Source organism: Hirsutella rhossiliensis (genome assembly GCF_020360975.1).
Source record: "Hirsutella rhossiliensis strain HR02 chromosome Unknown scaffold00009, whole genome shotgun sequence".
Lineage (NCBI taxonomy): Eukaryota > Fungi > Ascomycota > Sordariomycetes > Hypocreales > Ophiocordycipitaceae > Hirsutella > Hirsutella rhossiliensis.
Window position 1 is genome coordinate 2,041,198 of NW_025408675.1, and position 19,093 is coordinate 2,060,290.

A 19,093-nucleotide genomic window follows, 5' to 3' on the forward strand; every position below is an offset into this window, starting at 1 on the left:
GAAACAGGGAGACCAGACATCACCGCTCAACGGCTACATGGAGAAGAGAACGGATGAGCACTCGACGAAGGGAGAAGCGGTATTAAAAAGCAAAGCTATCTGCCGGAGTTTTTGTTGAGACCAAGGGGAACCGCCAACAAGCCAACACATCGTGCTACCAACATGCCGTGTTATCATGCTCATGTCGTGCAAGGGCTTTAGTAACGTCTCGAAACGTAGGCCATCAAGGTCGTTTCCGCGTCACGACAATAACCATGATCTTCACTTGCCATTGTAGAGAAATGAACCCTGATGTCGTAAGTCGCTGGCACCTGGCGAGCTGCCATATTCCAGTGACAGTGAATGTCTGTTGCCCGTCCGTGCGTAACTCATTCGAGCGTCAGCTACCGCGTATATATTCCGACCAATGTCGCCTGAGAAATGTCGTACGAGGCTTGTCTTATCTTTGCTTTAAACCCACAGCGTTACCAAGGACCATGAAGAGGCTCTCGTGGTTGGGCCTCGGCGGGCGAGGCAACGGCCAAAACGGTTCGCGGGACAACAGCACTCGCAAGACAGGCGATGCAGGAACCGCAGATGAGATTGTACAGAACATACTGCGGATTCATTCCCAGTTACGCAAAGAGACCGATCTCCGCCCTTGTAAGACGGTCAACGAGCTCCTAACCAAGCTCGTCTGCGTGTGTACCAAAGTCCACGACTTCAGTGTCACTCGAGAGGTACGTACGAACAAGGAAGACTTTGATTTCGTCGAGTGCCTGACCGACCTCGCCCATGAGGCTCGCAGGTTCTTTCGAATCCGAGCTTGCAAGAAGTTCTTCCCTCTATCCGGTCGATATGCGCCCGGGCGGAATGCTGTCTCGAGTCCCACTGGGCAGAGAAGATTGGCTCAGGAAACGACGCCGACGAGGTCCATCATCTGTTGAAGAGTTTCCCCTACTACGGGAATTACGAACAGTTGGCGCGATTAGAGCTCTGCGCCATTTGCTCCCTGGACCCGTTTCCTCAGAAGGTCGCATTCATAGGCTCGGGACCACTACCCATGACTTCGCTTTGCATCTTGGAGACTATGAAGAACGGGTTGAAAGGGTTTGAATCACCGCCTTGTTCTACCAGCACCGACGCACATTCTGCCTCGCAAGTCACGGTGCTCAACATCGATCATGATGGTGCTGCCATCGCAGTCTCTCAGAGTCTCAGCAAGAAATTAGGCCAAAGAGGCGCAGGCGCCGAGTTCCTCTGCACTGAAGCAGGCTCAGAGGCGGTGGATCTAAGGAGTTTCGACGTCGTCTACTTGGCTGCGCTGGTGGGCAGCTCGCAAGCCGAGAAAGAAGCGCTTGTAATCAAAGTTGTCGGCACGATGAGAGCAGGGGCGTTGATCGTCATTCGGTCCAGTTGGGGTCTCAGGACTTGCTTGTACTCGGAGTTTGACGTGGCTAGTGAGGCGCTTTTGCAGCGGCTGGACGTTTCTTTAGTATTGCATCCCTATGGAGAAATAGTCAACTCGGTCATCATCGCAAGGGTAAAGGGGCATCCTGGGGGACAATAGGGGGGCATGAATGAATTAATACAACATTGAAATATCGTCTCCATACACAAGGACATTCCATGTTGATAACGGGCTTGCAAGCTCGAAGCATGAAGCCATGCCGCAAACTCAAGGGCAAACAATGTCCGCCTAATTTACTTGAGAGCCGCCTTGAGCGACGCTTCTCCGTGGAATATATATAGAAGTAGCCCTTGATAGGGGCAGCAGACGTGCCATATTATGGTAGTCTCACGGGCGACTTCCTTGAGATGGTGTCGATTACTCCAGGCTCGTTAAAGACGCCGCCCGAATCCTTTGCCGGGTTCCCGTCCCAGCTGCAGAGATGCCTGGCTGGCTCACCCGCGGTCGCACGATTGGCCGGGGCAGGGCAACCAGTTGCCTATTTTCCCCTAAATAACCTGACCGGTGCCACCCGAGTCAGGTTATGTGTGTCCACAGTCCGAGGCGCAGCATAGTGTCTTCATATTATGCCGGCTGCCTACGTTATAAAACCCCGTAATTCCGAAACCAAGCTACTTGGGCACTATTCCAAGTATAGTAAACAGCCATGAGTCTATCCCTCCGTTGAGTAAAGTCGGACGAGGCTCAAACCTGACCCTGTCCCGGTCGTCTATGCACTTGCGGATGATCCGCTTAACTGAAACTCCCGCCGCGTATGGTTTCTGTAATCGGAAGATCGGACGTGGCTACCGACAACTCAATATTCATGCTTGTCATCCCAACTCACCCGTCAACGTGCAGACTGGCTATCCCAACTCAAATCCCGCCTTTAGCTTGACCCACTGTCGGCCGTCCCAGGCTTGCAAGTCATGGACGTCGACTCGCGACCATGGCGAGAGTCAACCAGAACTCGAACTGTACGGACGGATCCTGGCCCACTGTCGGCGGTCCCCACCTTACACGTCGTGGGATGCCGGCTTAGTTCAACGTGGTGAGTCAACCAGACGTTGAGCTGGCATGGACACCTCTTATCGTCCTAGATTAGACTAGGGCTTATGGCTCTTGGTAATTATTAAGCTCTAACCCCATTAGATCGACTTCTTTTGCCGTAGTTCCATCTGACGTCGTGTTCACCCCGGGAACTGCCTTGATTTCCTTGGGTGATGGCATCCTTGCCAGACGCCACTTGGTCCCCTAAATTGAGGTGATGGTCGTTTCGAAGGTCTCTTAGCAAGCCTTGATTCCTTCCTAATGTCATCCCATGTACTTGGCAGGTGTTCCACCGAGTCAAGATGACGGCGGATATGGTATGAGTCTTGAATGTATAAAGGGTAATGACAGCCTACGTACAGAAGGGAGGATCAGACGCGGCATCCATCCTGACCTTCTTTTCTTGGTGACTTGACGTCTCTTCTGGACAGGCTTTGTTCTCTTCAAACTCAACCTTCTGTACCAGATCCAGTTATCTCTCTTTTTATCCCCTTCCTTTCGTTTACCCATTCTTCATCATGGTGGCCCAGAAGTTTATCTTGACCAGTGCCATGGCCGCGACCGTCATGGCCGGCACCATGGGAGAGAAGCCAATCATATTTGGATGCGGAACTCCGCAGCCGCCGGAAGAGGCCATGAACTATAGAAGTTCCAATACGAACCCGGGTCTTAGGAAGCGGCAGACGCCGCCTACTTCGGGGAACTCTTCAGTTGTTACCCTCGGCATCCACTACATTGTCTGCTGCCCCGGCGGCAAATGCCAAGCATCCGTAAGTACATGTATACGGCGATGGCGTGAGTATCAGGGTATTGGAGCTCAACGCTGATGTGTCAAGCGTGTATAGGAGGCACAGTTGGACAAGCAGACCGAGTTGACAAACGAGCACTTCAAAGGCTCCGGCATTAAACTAGAAAAAAAACAGAAAGCCACACCGATGGACGGGAACTGTGATAACATTAGCATTCAGTCTCCGGAAACTTCCACGGGCGGCCCACAGGGGCCAATCGGTCCAGGCGGTGGTCCAGGCGTCACGGGCGGCTCTGGAGATCCAGGCCTCGGTCGACGCCAGATCGTAGACCCCGATGGCAATGGACTAGGCCCCGATGGCAATGGACTAGGCCCCGGTGGCAATGGACTAGGCCCCGGTGGCAATGGACTAGGCCCCGGCGGCAATGGACTAGGCCCCGGTGGCCCGTCGCGTGGTTCGTCACCGTGGATGGACGTCATCAACCAGTACCGCCAAGGCGACGTGGACACAATCCAGATGCTCATTGTGGGCAAACAGAGTGGTAACACAAGGGGGGTATGCATGCTGCCGATGCCGAATCAGGGCATCGACCCGAACAACGATGGCTGCGCCGTCGATGTCACGGCGCTTCCGGTCATCGAAGACAATTCCTTGGTTGGCAGGGTGAAACGCCTCGTAGGTCGCGCCACGACTGGAACAAGTGACAGTCGCATCGCCACCCATGAGATCGCTCACGGACTTGGCCTGCCGCACCCCTTCACCGAAGGCTTGGGCGAGAAGGACCTCAATCGGAGGCAGCTCGGAGGTCAGGGGGGACCACCTACTTGCTCCAACAACGATCACTTCAGCGACACTGAGCCGCAGGCAGGGCCGACGATAGGCTGCCCAGACGAGGATGGGGGCGCCAACCCGGGAGGGCCGGGAGGGCCGGGAGGGCCACGGGGAGGGCAAGCTAGAAGGCTGTTCGGGAGGGCAATGGGAGTCCTCTTCAACAGACAGGCCAAATCGACTAACGGCAACGAAAAGACCGAGCAGGATGGCACGGGCGAAAAAGTCGATGCCGGAACCGGGGAACAAGTCGGCGGTTGCGTGCGGGGAGCCAACCAGCACAATGTCATGGACTACTCGACCTGCTCGGTGAAGGGCTTCAGCCCCCAGCAGTCGAAGCACATGAATGCGGTTGCCAAGTATCGCCTTGGAGAGGAGGATACTATGCCCGTGTTTCCCGTCGTCACCAGCCAAAGGTCTATGCAGCTAGAGTCTCCGGCCGGCTCTAAACCTCAGGGTTCAGACGGAAGCACCAAGACGCCAAAAAGCTCCCCGACTTCAAAGAAGCCCAACCCTCTAGGCGGAGGCTCCCAGGATCCAACAGGAGGTTCCCAGGGTTCAGACGGAAGCACCAAGACGCCAAAAAGCTCACCGACTTCAAAGAAGCCCAACCCTCTAGGCGGAGGCTCCCAGGGTCCAACAGGAGGTTCCCAGGGTTCAGACGGAAGCACCAAGACGCCAAAAAGCTCCCCGACTTCAAAGAAGCCCAACCCTCTAGGCGGAGACTCCCAGGGTACAGCAGGAGGTTCCCAGGGTTCAGACAGAAGCCTCCAGGTTCCCGGCCGACCTCCGATTCCAGATCAAGACCCCGACACAAACCAGGGCGTCAACTTCCCGCCCTCCCTCAACTCCCCTCCCCAGCCCAAGTTCCCTGATTCCTCGTCCGAGTCCGGTGGATCTCAAAATATCCCTGTGCCTCCCGTCGAGATTGGCGGTGGTGAAGATTAGCTTGGCCCTTAGGACGGATTGGAAAGTGGCCCAATTGTTCCGGAATGATCCTCTAGGATGTCTAACCAGGAGACAACACAGATGCTTTGGCCGTTTCGTCGATGGTGGCAGCTTTAATTAACCGTAGGCACAAGCGGAACAGCAATCTAGGTGGCTCGAGGGGCGGTATGGCGGTTTCCTAGCCACTTTGGGAGGCTTCACCTCAATTATAGGTGGTTCCACGCTGTGGGCGACTTAGGTACATTATAGACGTTCATAGTCCTATAACTCTAACACCACCACCAATTGCCCAATTTCCCCTATAAGAGACATGTTAGCCAGTTCCGCATCGGGAGGCGAGTTCTAATGGGCTTCTCTCATTCCCAGCGCCTTCAACGCCGGCTCGTCACGCCTCACGATGCGTCTAACTGAAGCCTCGTCAGCGTCGACGCGTCTTACCTCCAGCTGTTTGGCCTTGATTGAATGATGGCGCTCTGCCCATTTCTTATTAGTTGACGACGAATTCTGTCGCGAAGAACGTCTATCGGTTGAGTCAGCCAGGTCACCTATAGCCAGCTAGGCCAATAAGGGAGCCAACAACCGGGTCTAACGAAGGCCAATGCCTAGACTCATAATAAGGGTAAATACCCTTACTTCCAGTCCTTTGATAGGGGCTTTCTAGCCACACTTAACCACTTTTTGGTCGGACGATTAGGCAGACCGGTCGGATATTTAGTCACGGCCCACATTTGAAGACAGAGGGCTTGGAAAGTTACATCATAGTCGTCTAACTATCATCCTCTACGTCCTTGTGGAGACTGTCTGACCGAGCAAGAAATCATGTCCAAGTGAGAGTTCCAAGCGATATTCAAGCCTTTTCTAAATAGGCGATGTTACCCCATTTTGGCCAGAAGATGGACCTGATACTGATAGTTCTGGCCGCTGTCTGTCAAAGCCAGACTTGCGATAGAACATGGGCCGGGTGTCATCCGCCCTGGATCTGATCAGCTCCGCCAGCCTGGCTGCAGCAGTAATAGTTTTGGAGTCTCTCACCCCTGATCATCTCCTCGTTCGACCGGCGTCAGTGACTGGGTGGCACAACGGGATACTTCCACGCCTGATATGCAATCCAGGTCTGATACGAGCTCACCGCAAGCGACGCCATTCCCAGGAACACGGCCATCAAGACTCCTATCAATGTGGCCATCATCATATATCTGGCGCCGCTCTTCCTCTCGACCTTCTGTTCAAGCCTACCACGCGGTCGGGGGCTCTGAAGCTCATTATACAGACCCGAAAGCCTGTCGGCCAGGTAGACATAGGGGATGTTCTCTTCGCCCATCCGCCTTATCGAGCTGAACTCGAAGTTGAGGATGTCCGGGTCGAATGAGTCAGTGGAAACCAACGATTGGAGGAGCCTCTTTGATTTCGGGTCCGCCAGCGGGAATAGCACGCCTTGAAGAGAGTCTAGAACTTCGAGAACCAACTGTCGCGGTAGCGCCCCTCTGATACACCACTATCAGCTGTGGGAAGGGAGAAGCAAGCCACGGACGAAGCTTACCTTTTGATGGATGACGATGGGCTCGAACGGTCAGGTGAATCCTTTGTCACCCTCAACTGCTCCTTGAGAAACGCAGCGTGGTGGTAGACCTCGAGAACATTCCGTCTTCTGTCTAGATGTAGGTGGTCCCTAATATCTGAAGTGGCTATGATGGTAACTCCGAGTCGTTTTCTGATCCTTGAAGCCTTCAGCTCCGACTTCATATCCACAAAAAGCTCGCTATTAGCGTTGCTAAGAACATGGTGGTGTCCGACGGGGAAGAGATCCTGGATGAATTTGCTAAACGGCATATCGCTCTTCCAGTGCACACGGAAGGTTCCCCTTTCTAACCTGTCGGAGGAATGGTGCAACGCTGAAGGATCGATCATGAGCAGCACTTTGACGCCAAGTGCTAATGCATGAACTTGGTCGGAGGGCGTCGACCTGGGGTTGGTTGCAGAAAATGCCGACTGACAGAGCTCTGCCTGTGTTGCGTCCGGATAAGACCTTAGAGTCGAGATGACGGCAAGGAGATGTTGGTGAGTGTCAACCAATGTCGTCGTTGCATGGCTTATTTCGCGATAGGTTGTTAGGATAGCCTCGAGGTACTGCAAATACCGCCGGAGCCGGGGTGTTCGAAAGGAGGGACACTCTTGAGTAACACAAGTCTGCCCTTTGGCGCAGCCTGTGCAGAGATGCCACGACCATAGACCCTGGCCTAGTCTGGGAAACAGCTTTCCATCCGTGAGTTTCTCGGTCATGGCGGGTATTGGACCAGGCCTGGTGTGGACATGGAATAGGATCTAAGTGCTGTTCTAGAGAGGTCGCTTAGGACTGGTGCGAGGGGGACAGGGACGCGAGGAACCCCATTAGGTATTGATCTCGGAAGACCACGGGGGCCTAAAGACATTGAGGCTGCGGCTCTGCCCTGTTCCGCATGTATCCGTATATGTATAGGCAGATAGTCCTCCGTATAGACGTACAGTACATATCACAACTTCAATTCCAAGTCTGACATGGCACCAAACCATTCCACTGCATAGCCATTGCCTCCGGCTGGCTCCGGGGTCCCCAGAAGGTCTGCCGGCGCTGGCAGGTACAGTAGCCACACAATCTCTGCCGATGATCGAGATCTTCGACACGACGCTGCGGCGCAGCTGCGGCGGTGAGCAAGAGGCTTCAGCACTGCCGCACTCATCTGCAGCGTAACGTTACATTTGCAGAGACACGGGGCAGTACAGTGTCCTGTCAGATTTGCTTCTTTCTCGCCCCTCAGGCATTCGGTCGTTTTGTTTCCTCGATGTGATCATTGTCTCAAACGAGTTGTTACCCTTCGTTGAAACTACATCGACAGGACGCTGGCAGCACCACTCTTCTCGTATGAGAGCTCCTCAGGTTGCCTTCATGTCGACATATCCTGACGGCGCCAAAGACTTGGACGTGGCTGACCAGCACCAGAAGCTCGCAGATATACGAGCCCATCTATCGATGACCCCTTTGGATGACGCACCCGAAACAGGCAAAAAACCTCCCGTGAGTGGTGGGACCGACTCCGGCTATGTCTCCCTCACCTCATCGCACGAGGCCCAGCTCGTTGGCCTCGACCGACTCGATGCCAACCTGAAGTACTTCAACAAACCCATCCCCGCTCGGCTGAACGAGCGATTCTTTGACTTCAAAGTCCTGTATACGCAGCCTCTGATTGACGAGGTTTCGAGGAAGTGGTCGAAACCTGGAGACATCTCCATGAAACTGAAATACCTGGGCAGCAGCACGGAGACGGCGCAGCTCCACATTGTCCTTCAATGTCGCAAGGAGGTTTCCAAAACGGTCAAAAAGTTCTTCGCTCAGCAGCACGTCGTCGACGATTTGGAGCCCGACTTTCGTGTCTTTGTTCTTGGGAAGGAACTTTTACGCCTCGCAGCCGGGGATGTCCATGTTCTCACAGACTCGTGGCACGAACAGACATTCTGTGGCATGCCAATCAACATGACTCGATATGCTGCTTCGGTCGCTGCCACGTTTGGCGGGCTGATCATGGTCGAAACGTTGGACACATCGGAGAAGCGTCTTTACGGACTGACAGCTGGGCATCCTCTTGGAAGGCTCAACAACGACTCGCCGTCAAGCATACCTGAGGCTCACCAGGAGTCAGATTCAGACTCGGATGTTCCTGACGACGACTGCGAACTCCGACCTTTCGACTCGATCAATATTGAACAGAATCCCTGGCTCGAAGCGGATTTCGAAGGACAGAGTGGCGAATTAATCCGTGACACCAACATCATCGGAACCATCGTTGAGGACAAGCTCAGTACTCAGGAGAACTATGATTGGGCCATCATTGACCTGGCGTCTCAAAACGTGCCGCCCAACGCTCTCGTGCTAGACGGCGGCCTGCTTCTGTCAGCCAATAGTCCCAGACGCCAACAAGGAATCGAAGCAGCCATCACTCTGTTCACCTCGAGCAGACAGCCTGAATTTTCGTCTAAGCCCGTGGTAGTTTTGAGTCGCCACGGTCCGCAGACGGGAGTGTTGACTTGGAGTAGTTCCTGCTTAATGATAGCCCCTGGTTCCAAATTCGTCAGCACTTACGATCTCATCATGGAGTCTGTTTCAAGTTAGTGTCCGTCACAGTGCCACAAGGATGAGCTACTGACGCCTGGTTCTTTCTAGGGCTGAGTCCAGGAGACTCGGGATCCTGGGTAGTGAGCGAGAGCACCGGCGAGGTGTATGGCCACGTGGTGTCGATGGATGCCTTTGGGGAGGCCCAGGTCATGCCGATCCAGGCGACGCTGGAGAGCATCAGAACGCAACTCGACGCGTCCCGAGTTTTCCTCCCTACTTTGAAAGACATACAGTCTGCTACTCTTGGTTGGCCGCGTCCCCCCGCTCCCCAGCCGGCCGAGACATCGTGTTCTGGTGAGAATGGCGAACCAGGAATCTTGACGTCAACCATATTCAAGGAACAGGGTGGATCAAGCCTGCCAGAAGCGCAGGCAGGGTCAATCTCTTGTGGGTCGTCGACGCAACTCAATGTGGCCGACATCGCCGAGCTGTTACAGCAAGTAGCACGAAGTCGCAAGTCTGGTTCCATGCTTCTTTTGTCCGGGCATGAAGCAAGCGGGTCGTTTGCCGCACCGTTTACCCCTAAGCCATACTACGCTCCTTCGCTCATACTATCAGAGCCACGGAATCCGACCCAACGCCATAAATCGGAGCAAGACGCGGCGTCTGTGGCGAGCAGTACGTCTTTGAGCGACATCTTCGACACTTCTGACGGCATCTTCAACACTTCTGGCGTCCCAGTGACGGATCCGTCATCAGCGTCGGAGCCGGCGCTCCACCAACCGGTTGATGCTTCACCCTCGTTGCTGCCCTGCGAGTTCAGCAACTCGACGGGCTGCGGAGCGCGGTTCGCTCTCAACCAGATCGATCTGTGGATCGAGCACGGTCAATACGGACACTTACAGGGGCATCTTCCTTCCTGCTTCAGCTGCTGGTTTTGCGATGACGTGCAATTCCGAGCGGCGAGACCTGCAGACAAGCACTTGGCTTACCGGGACCGGATGCTGCACATCGCAAACCACTTTCTTCAAGGCATGACTACCGACCTTGTCCATTGGGATTTTCATCTTCTCCATCATGCCCACAAGCATGGCCTCATTTCGCAAACGGCCTTCCGAACATGGTCATCGCAGAACCAGCCGCCCATGCCGAGGGGCATGACCGACGCCGTGACCTCTGTCAACCCGCACGCCGTCAAAACTCGAAGCACGGTTATTGTCCCCACACGTCTGGAGGGGTGAATCATGGTATTGACGTCTCTCTAGCTACGAAAGGAGCGGAAGGCCGCGTCTTGTGCGGACGACAGGGACGAACGAATGTCGAATTCCTATGACGGGGACCTTAGTTGTCCAAGTGTCGACTGTGAGTTTCCCTGTTTCAACGGTGGCCCAAGACAACGTGTTCGATGGTTGGTTGACATCCTGACGATACAAGCTCGAGCCGCCCAAAACGGGTCTAGCAGCGGCTGGGAAAGACGTTGATTCGAACCGCAAAGTTGTGGTTGGCCATGACGAGTCGAAGACAGGCCGAGAGCCCATCTAGAACCGCAGTGCCAACACATTACGGCGATTGCACTCGAACCGGACTCTATAAATACTACTTATGATCTCAGAGGTCTCAATGGGACGTGCTAGAGTCGGGAGTTGGAAACTTGGGACCAGGTATTAACCCCAAGTCCGGTCGTGGGCACGGCTTGCAACCCAACTTCTCCTGAGACTAACAAATTGAAGCATCGTTGAAACCGGCATATCGTCAGCTTCAATACTAGAGGATAATGCAGACCGGGACGTCTATGTCAATTCGCGGCTCTTCAACATCGCTCACGGCACCCGCAAAGTCTTGGGCGAGTCCGCCTCCTCACCAGTACCTGATTCGCTCTGCGGCAGTGGCTGGGACGTCCTTGGGCTCGACCACTTGGCGTTGCATCCGCAGAATCAAATCTCGGTCTCATGTTTCCGCTCAAAGGTTTTCATTCGCTGTTGCAGGGCCTCGTTTGAGCCTAAGACGATGATGATGAGATGAAAGAGCGACAAATTGAGGCCAGGGAAGCTTGTTAGGGCCAAGGGGACATGGGTGCGGGAGGAAACCATGATTTTGAGCCGGTACCATGAAGAGAAGCAGCCCTTGATTGACGGTCGCGGGCCCTGAAGCTCACACGTAAAGGTTCAAAGTAGTTGATGCTCAATCTCAAGGGAGAGAATAGTATACACATAGGTATGGGGCTCGCTGGGATAGAGGCAGAAGACAGCCTGCGAGCATGTAGTAGCCAGCGATGCCTTCTGCCGTCGACCCAAGAGGGGCCAAGCGAGGGACGAGGCTGTAATCATCGCGATCCGGTCCGAAACGCGGTTGCCCGAGGCGAAGCTTTTGGCCGTCATGTGAGCCAGCAGTCATTGAAGTCTCAACCTTGGCCATGTCCTTCTCCACGTCGGACCATGCTCCGCAATAACAGTCAAGGCACCACCATGTCCGATAGACGTCGACGGCTGCGTCACCTGAGTTGCCTTCGAGGCGTCAGTCGACTAGCTTAAGAGCCTGCTGATTATCTACTGCGTAAGGCTCCAGCCGTCGAAGTACTTAATCATCTAGCACACAGGCATGGTTTACCTAGCTAATGCGGTCCTCTGCGAGCCAAAGGAGTTCACCGAGACGCTACACAACGGCGATATGTCGAGTAATGAGGCGTAGAGAATCTCTTACTGAGGGTCAAGAGGCCGGCGTACATGTTAGACAAAGTCAGGGCTACCTTTATAGTTGATCTGGACTTAGCTATGACGGATCCGGGCGACTCGGCGTCGAGAAACTTGCTGGGCGGTTCAACGACTGGACTCTGTTTCGCGAGTTTATAAACCAGGATGTTTGACGGCTGAATTATCAGTCGACGACTTACTCCGTCTCGTGGCCAAGGGGAAAATACACGAGGATCCAGCCACGCGAAACGGCACACATGTTTCCACGAGCACGAGTGCGCTTTCCAGACCGCACGCATGAGGGGATGCGTACATGTATACTGGATTTTCTTGCGGGAATCGAGGCTGCAATACGGATAGACATGTGAATTCCACACTCCCGTTCAGTGCTCACCATCATTGTAATCCATCCAGTCTTCCATGTAATCTCTCTTCGCTGCGGTACAACGACTGCGTAGTCTGAGATATCTGCAATTGCTTCCGCCTAGTCTTATTAGTGTTATGAGACTTATTAGTGTTATGAGAATAGGATGCCACAGGAGCCTCGCTGACGTGTTGAAACTCCCAGGTGGAAGTAATAGAAACACGCCTATGCTTATCTGCTAACAGGCTAACGGGTCGCTATTGTCACTTGATTTTCTTTGGCTGTGGCTAAAATTGCCAGGCTCCTTTTTTGTCCTTTAAACTGGGGATGATTCGTCGACCTCTTTATGGTCCGAGCTATCATTATATATACGTTTTGAACCCGGTGCAGCATCAGACTGGACGATGAATAAGGCAGGCGATCCGTACAGCAATTCGACTGAACTCCTCTACTCAAACTTGAAATCGACTTTACTTCGTACCGACTATTTGTATCTCCGGCGGTTAGTCGATGGGGCAAGTCGTGCATGTCATCCATCCGAGAAGAAGTTACTCGACGATGCCAGTAGAAAAGCGGGAGACCAACACTGGGGCCACTATTATTGTGTACATGAATTTTGAGGGTCTAGTGGAAGAGGTGCAGGAATAGCGGTTCCAACGTCTGGATGCACGGCGAGAGTGTTTACATGACGCATTCTGGTGCGGCGGGAGAGCCGGGGAGCCTGGGACAGGGCTAGACAATCCGCGACAGGCAGTTGCAGGGAGGAAGCTGGGGTTCACGGGGAACAGAGTTTGAGAGTGAGTCGGTTGGCGAAACGCCGGAGCGGCGTTTTGGTTGGAGAGCCAACGGGGTGATCGGCCTCGATGATGACGGGGCGCCGAGGATCCTTATAAGACGGTCGGCACCCGCCCGCCGCCAGGGGCAAGACGGACGGCGACAGCGTCGGGAGGGCAAAGCCGATGGCTTTGGGGCCAAATTGAAGAGGCGCATTCTTTTTCTTCGGGTTGTCTAGAAACCATCAAGGCATCATGGTGGAGAGAAGGAGGAGAAGGGATGACGGTGTGGGTGACGTGGTGCACCACTCACCCGTGTTGGTTCCGCAGTGGCCTGCTGTTTTTCGCCATGTCGGCTTTGGCAATTGAGTACTCCGTACGGGAACCGGGAGTTGGTGGAAAGTTGGGAACTGCGAAATGCAAATGGCTGGCGAGTGTGTGTTGGCGTTGGGGGATGAAACCTGAATAGATCATCTCCACCCCCTTTTCACTTTAGTTATACATACTCCGTACAGTCCTGTATACGTAGTAGATGAAGGCAGCGGCACTGCATATATCCTTGTCTATACGTGCATGGGACCATGGATGTGCATGCATGCACTGAGCTGTGCTGTGCTGCATCCGTGTCGACTGTGATTTGGCCTCGATTCGCCACCGCCACGGCTTTGCAGCCCCTACAGTATTATTTGCCCGTGCACAGTTGGCTTCATTCCGGGGATGGCTGGCTCATGTGAGTTACAGTAGGAAGTGATGAAGAGCAGGCTTCTGCGCAAGTCGAAGGGACAAGTCATGTTATACAGACCACCGACCATGATGAATGGCTTTTCCACTGTATTGTACAGTATGTAAACATGCAACGCTGTATTCACGGAGTACATGCAAGCATAAGCAAAACCCTCAGAACTTGCCCCCCTTGCCGGCTTGGCTGTGTGGATCAAAGGCGGGCACAGATCGGCAGCGTGGACATGGGGATGGTTGGGCCGTTTAAGGAGGTGAAACGGACACGTGAAAAGGCGAGAGAGAGAGAGAGAGAGAGAGAGAGAGAGACAGAGAGACAGACAGTATCCGAGTATCCAGGAGGCGACTGTGTGTGTGTGTGGTTAGACCTTTTGCCATGCTTATCACAATTGTCCGTTTGTCGATACATAGACTTGATAGACAAATTGGCATAGTAGGCAATTCATTACATACTACCCCTGGGTAAACGCGAGTGGCAGCATCTGCGCCTCGCGATGACGCGGTCGCTTGTTTCTTTTGCAGTCCTCGAGTCTGTATGCTTATTATTGTACATGCAAGGTACAGTATGTTCTCCGTAGGTAGAGAATACAATGTTCAGTACCACCTACTCGTACTGTTTTGTTTGCATGTATAAGAGGCGGCCTATTACCGGGTTCCCGTCCTTATTACAGTACGTATATGTATATACTCTATTGAACCTAGCTGCATCTCCTGCTGCGCGGGACAGCCAAGCAGTCGCCTCTTTTGGAGCCGTGGACGCTCATCATTGACCGTGCACCCGTTGCAGTGCTCCGATTTGCAGAACGAGTTGAACACATGGGGGACGCGAATGTATGTATTACCGTATGCGCCGCAGTACTGTCGGTACAGTACACGGGCGCTGCGCGGGTTCGAGACAAAACCCGTGCACGCATCTGCTTCATTTCACAGCTCGGAAAAACAAAGAAGAAAACAACGGGCGTCGGTTCCGTCGCGACAAATGGCACAACGTGTACACTTCGTTGTCTTGCGCGAGGCGCGTCGGGCCAATCAATCTTTTCACACAAGACAGTCGCGAGCAGATTCATCAATGGTCCGAAGCCATCGACAGTTCAAGGCCAAGGCGCCGAGAGCGTCAAGCCACGAGTGCAGAAAAGTCTCGGAAGCATGGTGGAATTGGTCCCAGATCTATCTGTAACGGCGAAACAAAAAGGGGGGGCGAAAGACACGCTGACGAGGGGACGTGATTCTCGAGACTGTCGCGGACCAGAAGCTCCATTGATAACTTGCGTGCATGCAGTGAGTGCACAATCCATATGGATGCATTTGTGCACGCACAGCCTCTTAGTTTGCGGCGAAAGCCCGCGGTCAAGAAACGCCTGTGTGGCTTGTTGGCCGCCTGTTTAAGCACCGCGCCGTGTCTGCCAAGGCACGGCCGGCACCTTATTACAGTATCCGTAGACACTGTACAGCACTGTACAGTCACAGCGAGCATCGGTACATCGAGGCCGGCGCCGTCTGCTCCGAAAGGCGGACCCTTTTTTTTATCCACCAAAGTCAACAGACGGACGTCATGTTTATGATGCGTTTATTCTCGTGCACGAGCTTTTATGTGTGACACAAGGGATCCATGCGCAAAGACAAGGGACCTTTGGCTTTTTGATTCGATGATGACGCCATCAACACCAAGTCCATTCTCCTCGCGGGTTGTTTCCCAGCCTTCTGACATGACGATGCCTTTCTTCTTTTCCCGTCGTCTTTCACTTTGTGAGCGCCTGTAGGTAAAGCGAGTCGACCCTTTATGGTATTCTCTGTCCAGTGTCCGGCAGGTACGTAGTGTAAGGTACCTACCCAAGGTACCTACCTACCTACAGTACCTCTTATCTCTGGTAGCTGTTTGTGCAGGCGTGCGTGCCGTACAGTGGGCGTACGTCTAGCACAAGCTGCACTCCACCTTTCAGCCCGAATCGATGCCGCCTCGCCAGAACAACAAGAACAACAGCTCACGTCTTTTCCTTCTTTTCCCTTCCTTGCCATCTTGCCGCGCATTGCACCGCATTGCCTCTTCATTTCGCCCACCGGGCTGTCGTCCCTGGTAATTCTCCGCTGTGTATTTTTTTTTTGAACATCAGCAGTCGCGGGTGGTCGGCCTTGGTCGTTCCTTTTTCGCCCCTTTTTCCTCTGGTGATGCTTATCAGTAGATCCGTCGGTACGTACAGTATCCGTACAGTACTTGCATTGTGCATACGCGCCCACACACAGACATTGCCGGTGACGGCTCGGGACCGACGCGCGCCGGGAAAAAAAAAAAAATGCAAAATACTGGCCAGGAGAGCGCCGTTCCTGTTGATCATGTTTCAAGGCTCCCCGGTCGCTCGCGGGGCGTGGGCCGACTGCGCCGACTGCGCCCATCAGCCGCCTGTGGCTTGCGGTGCCCCGTGTCACCGTCACCGTCCGTCACCGTCCGTCACCAAAACAGCAGCGCCCACGGCGCCCCACCCGCCAGCTCCAGGCGGGTAAACACCCGCGGCCCACTGCCCCTCTCTCTCTCTCTCTCCTCTTTCTCCTCCTCACTCTTTTTCTCTTTTGCTCTCTCTCCTCTGCCACCGCCGCTTTCTCCTCTTTCGCTGCCACCCCGAACCTTTCTCTCTCTCCTCTCCTTTCTTTCCCTTTCTCTCCCACTCCTTTCTCGCCGCTTGCCGCTTCCGTTCTGGCCTCATTCCTCCATTCCGAAATCGACTCGCACCATCCCTCTGTCCCTCTGCCCCTCTGCACCATTGGCTGGGCCTTGGGATTTAATTGGATTGCACTTGCTGCTCATTGCATTTTGCTCGCCGCGCTTCTTCTGCCCAGCATTCCAGCCTTCGACCACCGCCGACTGCTGCCTGCACGCGTTCCGCCCTCTGTCGCTCCATCGTATTTTTTATTTCTATTTTCCCCTCTTGTTTTTGCCCTTTCCCCGGTTCTTGGCTTGCGTCCCCACCATCCACCCTCGTATCCGCCAGCGCCTCTTCTCGACGACAACGATAGCCTCGACGAACTCTCGAGCCGCCTCCGTCGAGCCCTGTCGAGCCCCGTCGAGCCCTGTCGAGCCCTGTCAAGCCCTCTGGCACCTCCTGCCACCGTCTTGCTATGGCCTTCAGCTCTTGATCGCCATCTCCCGGCCCATTCACACGCGTATTATGTGGTGACCTGACGGCCAACCACCTCGCGCCTCTCCGTTTGCCAGCGTACGCCGCCCACTCTCTCGCACCGCCCGAGCTTGCAGGTGCTCATTCTTCTCCCAGCTCTTCTCGTCGCGCTCTCTTCGGCCATCATGGGCCCGCTCCTGAGAAATGCCCACCGAGGGGGCGACGTGCTGTTGGTGCTTCTGGCTTGGGCAGCCACAGTCGCCGCCCTCGACATAAGCATCTGTGCGAGCTTCAATACGGCCTCGATGGACAAAAGTAGGCCCCCTAGCCGTCGTTGCCCACCGAGTCTATGCTGACCCCAAGCAGAACTGGACATATACCAGACAAACGGCCTGTGTCACGACATGTGCATCAAGAAGAATCAGGCCTATGCCATTACCCAGGGCAACGCTTGCTGGTGCTCCGATTACACTCCGGCCAAAAGCAAGCAGGTCGACAAGGGCGAATGCAACCAGCCTTGTCCGGCCTATCCTTCCGAGAACTGCGGCGGCCCCGGCGTCTTCGGCTACATCCTCCTCAATAACGTTTCTCCTTCGGGCACCAAGGGCGCCGACCCCGAGCCGTCGCCGACGCCAACGGAAAAGGTGTGTTTTGCTGCACTCTCCTTTCCTCATGAGCATGCTTCACGGCTGCGTGATCTGAAACTTGGGACAAGTGTTTCCATCCATTCCCAGTCCCTCTTGCTTGAGCGTGCTTTACATCGTTGAGCCCTTCTTTTCTCAGCAATTCGTCTTCCCCCCCTGCCCTGACTTCATCTCAACAAGACGTGGTGAGACGGCAAGGGCTTATCTGTCTGGACATCAGGCCGAGATCCCAACGTCGACGGCGTGGGTCACAAAGACTGCAGGACACAGCGACCCCACCGGCACCACCACCACCACCACCACCATCCTCTCCCCCTGCGAGCTCAAGTAGCAGTTCCTCTCCTGTATGACTTGCTTTTCTTGGCCACCCTCGTGTGTACAAGTTGCCGATGCTTCGTCTCGCAGCCCGTCGGTCGCCATGCTGCGGTAAGATGCTGACGTTGACTCCAGGAGTCGACCGAGGAGACCAGCACCTCTAGCACCACGAGCGAAACCTCCACCACCTCAGAATCTCCGCCGCCCGCAACGTCGGTTATCCAGACGGTCACGGCCGGCGGCACCATCCAAACCGTCACCATCGTTCCTATCCAGACGCACTCGGCCGTCTCCAACGAATCCAACACCCCCACCGAAATGGCCACCGACAAGGGTGGGCTTGGCACCGGAGGCATCGTCGGCATCGTCGTCGGCGTCATTGTCGGCGTCCTCGGCCTCGCAGCCATCGCCCTGTTCCTGTTTTTCCAGCGCAAGAGGCGCAGAGAAGGTGACTTCCAAGACGACCCCAGTGTTCGCGGCAGCTCGTCGGGCATGCTGGGCGGCCGCTCCGAGATGTCGGGGATTCCTGGATCGCCAGGGTCGACGGGTAACCGGAGCAGCATGTTGCAGATTGACCCGCGCATGAACCCTTTTAAGCAGGGCATGTACGCCCGCAACGGCAGCCACGAGAGCATCAACACGTTGCGAGACGACCACGATTACTCGAGGAGGATTCAGCAACCCAAGGTGCTCCGGGCGACAAACCCGGACCCCACCGACGAAAACTGAAGATGGACGAGCAACCCCTCGGCAACCCTCGGTGCATCGTACGCGACGGACGACTTCTTTTCTTGGAAACTTTCTAGACGACCCAATGTCAAACGACGTACATGAACCTTGTCTTGCATGCAAACACCTTTGCACTCCTTCGCACACACTCGCTTCCTTGACCAGACCATCGAGGTCTGCGCTGCATTTTCGATATACCAGCATGGCGTTTGCACTTGGGGGGACAGCATTATGGCACCGTGGGGCCACGTTCGAGCGCGGATCCTGACGGCCGAGAAGATGATGGCAGAGCCGCGGGGAACCGCTAGGCAATCTGCACCCCAATTGGGCGTCTACTAGGCAGCCGAAGGCGAGGCGCAACATAACCCGAGCCGTGTGGCTCGGGCACAACCGCATTTCTAGTCGGCCTCGTCTTGCAGGGCGTGGTGGATATGCCTCGACACTCTTTGGGATGAAGGGCAGTCCCGACGCTATAGCGAGTGTGCAAACCCGAGGCTGCGTCGCGAGCGTTGGGATGCTTATGACGGCTGCCTCGGGTTTCCTCACTTTTTTTTGTACATATTAAACCAGCTACGAAAGGATACTGCAAGCGTACAAAAGCGTGTTGGATGGTGGCGCCAGGTTTGCCGAATTGGCCAC

The 19,093-nt window shown here is 54.7% G+C and overlaps 5 protein-coding genes across 5 annotated transcripts; 4 read left to right on the top strand and 1 right to left on the bottom strand.

The window, feature by feature from the left end:
• Positions 1-476: 476 nt before the first annotated feature.
• HRG_08151 (nicotianamine synthase protein) lies at positions 477-1,549 on the top strand (the record flags this gene model as incomplete). Its single annotated transcript, XM_044866622.1, has 2 exons — positions 477-719; positions 788-1,549. 2 exons carry the CDS (start codon positions 477-479, stop codon positions 1,547-1,549), a joined length of 1,005 nt encoding a protein of 334 aa, XP_044718511.1.
• Positions 1,550-2,997: 1,448 nt separating this feature from the next.
• HRG_08152 (uncharacterized protein) lies at positions 2,998-5,004 on the top strand (the record flags this gene model as incomplete). The annotated part of the gene is made up of 2 exons (XM_044866623.1): positions 2,998-3,249; positions 3,325-5,004. 2 exons carry the CDS (start codon positions 2,998-3,000, stop codon positions 5,002-5,004), a joined length of 1,932 nt encoding a protein of 643 aa, XP_044718512.1.
• A 1,060-nt stretch (positions 5,005-6,064) lies between these two features.
• Positions 6,065-6,834, bottom strand: HRG_08153 (uncharacterized protein; the record flags this gene model as incomplete). The annotated part of the gene is made up of 2 exons (XM_044866624.1): positions 6,065-6,488; positions 6,545-6,834. The coding sequence occupies 2 exons, from the start codon at positions 6,832-6,834 to the stop codon at positions 6,065-6,067; spliced, it is 714 nt and encodes a 237-aa protein (XP_044718513.1).
• A 1,069-nt stretch (positions 6,835-7,903) lies between these two features.
• HRG_08154 (uncharacterized protein) lies at positions 7,904-10,332 on the top strand (the record flags this gene model as incomplete). Its single annotated transcript, XM_044866625.1, has 2 exons — positions 7,904-9,143; positions 9,200-10,332. 2 exons carry the CDS (start codon positions 7,904-7,906, stop codon positions 10,330-10,332), a joined length of 2,373 nt encoding a protein of 790 aa, XP_044718514.1.
• A 6,619-nt stretch (positions 10,333-16,951) lies between these two features.
• Positions 16,952-18,454, top strand: HRG_08155 (WSC domain-containing protein; the record flags this gene model as incomplete). The annotated part of the gene is made up of 3 exons (XM_044866626.1): positions 16,952-17,081; positions 17,133-17,410; positions 17,861-18,454. 3 exons carry the CDS (start codon positions 16,952-16,954, stop codon positions 18,452-18,454), a joined length of 1,002 nt encoding a protein of 333 aa, XP_044718515.1.
• Between the last annotated feature and the right edge of the window lie 639 nt (positions 18,455-19,093).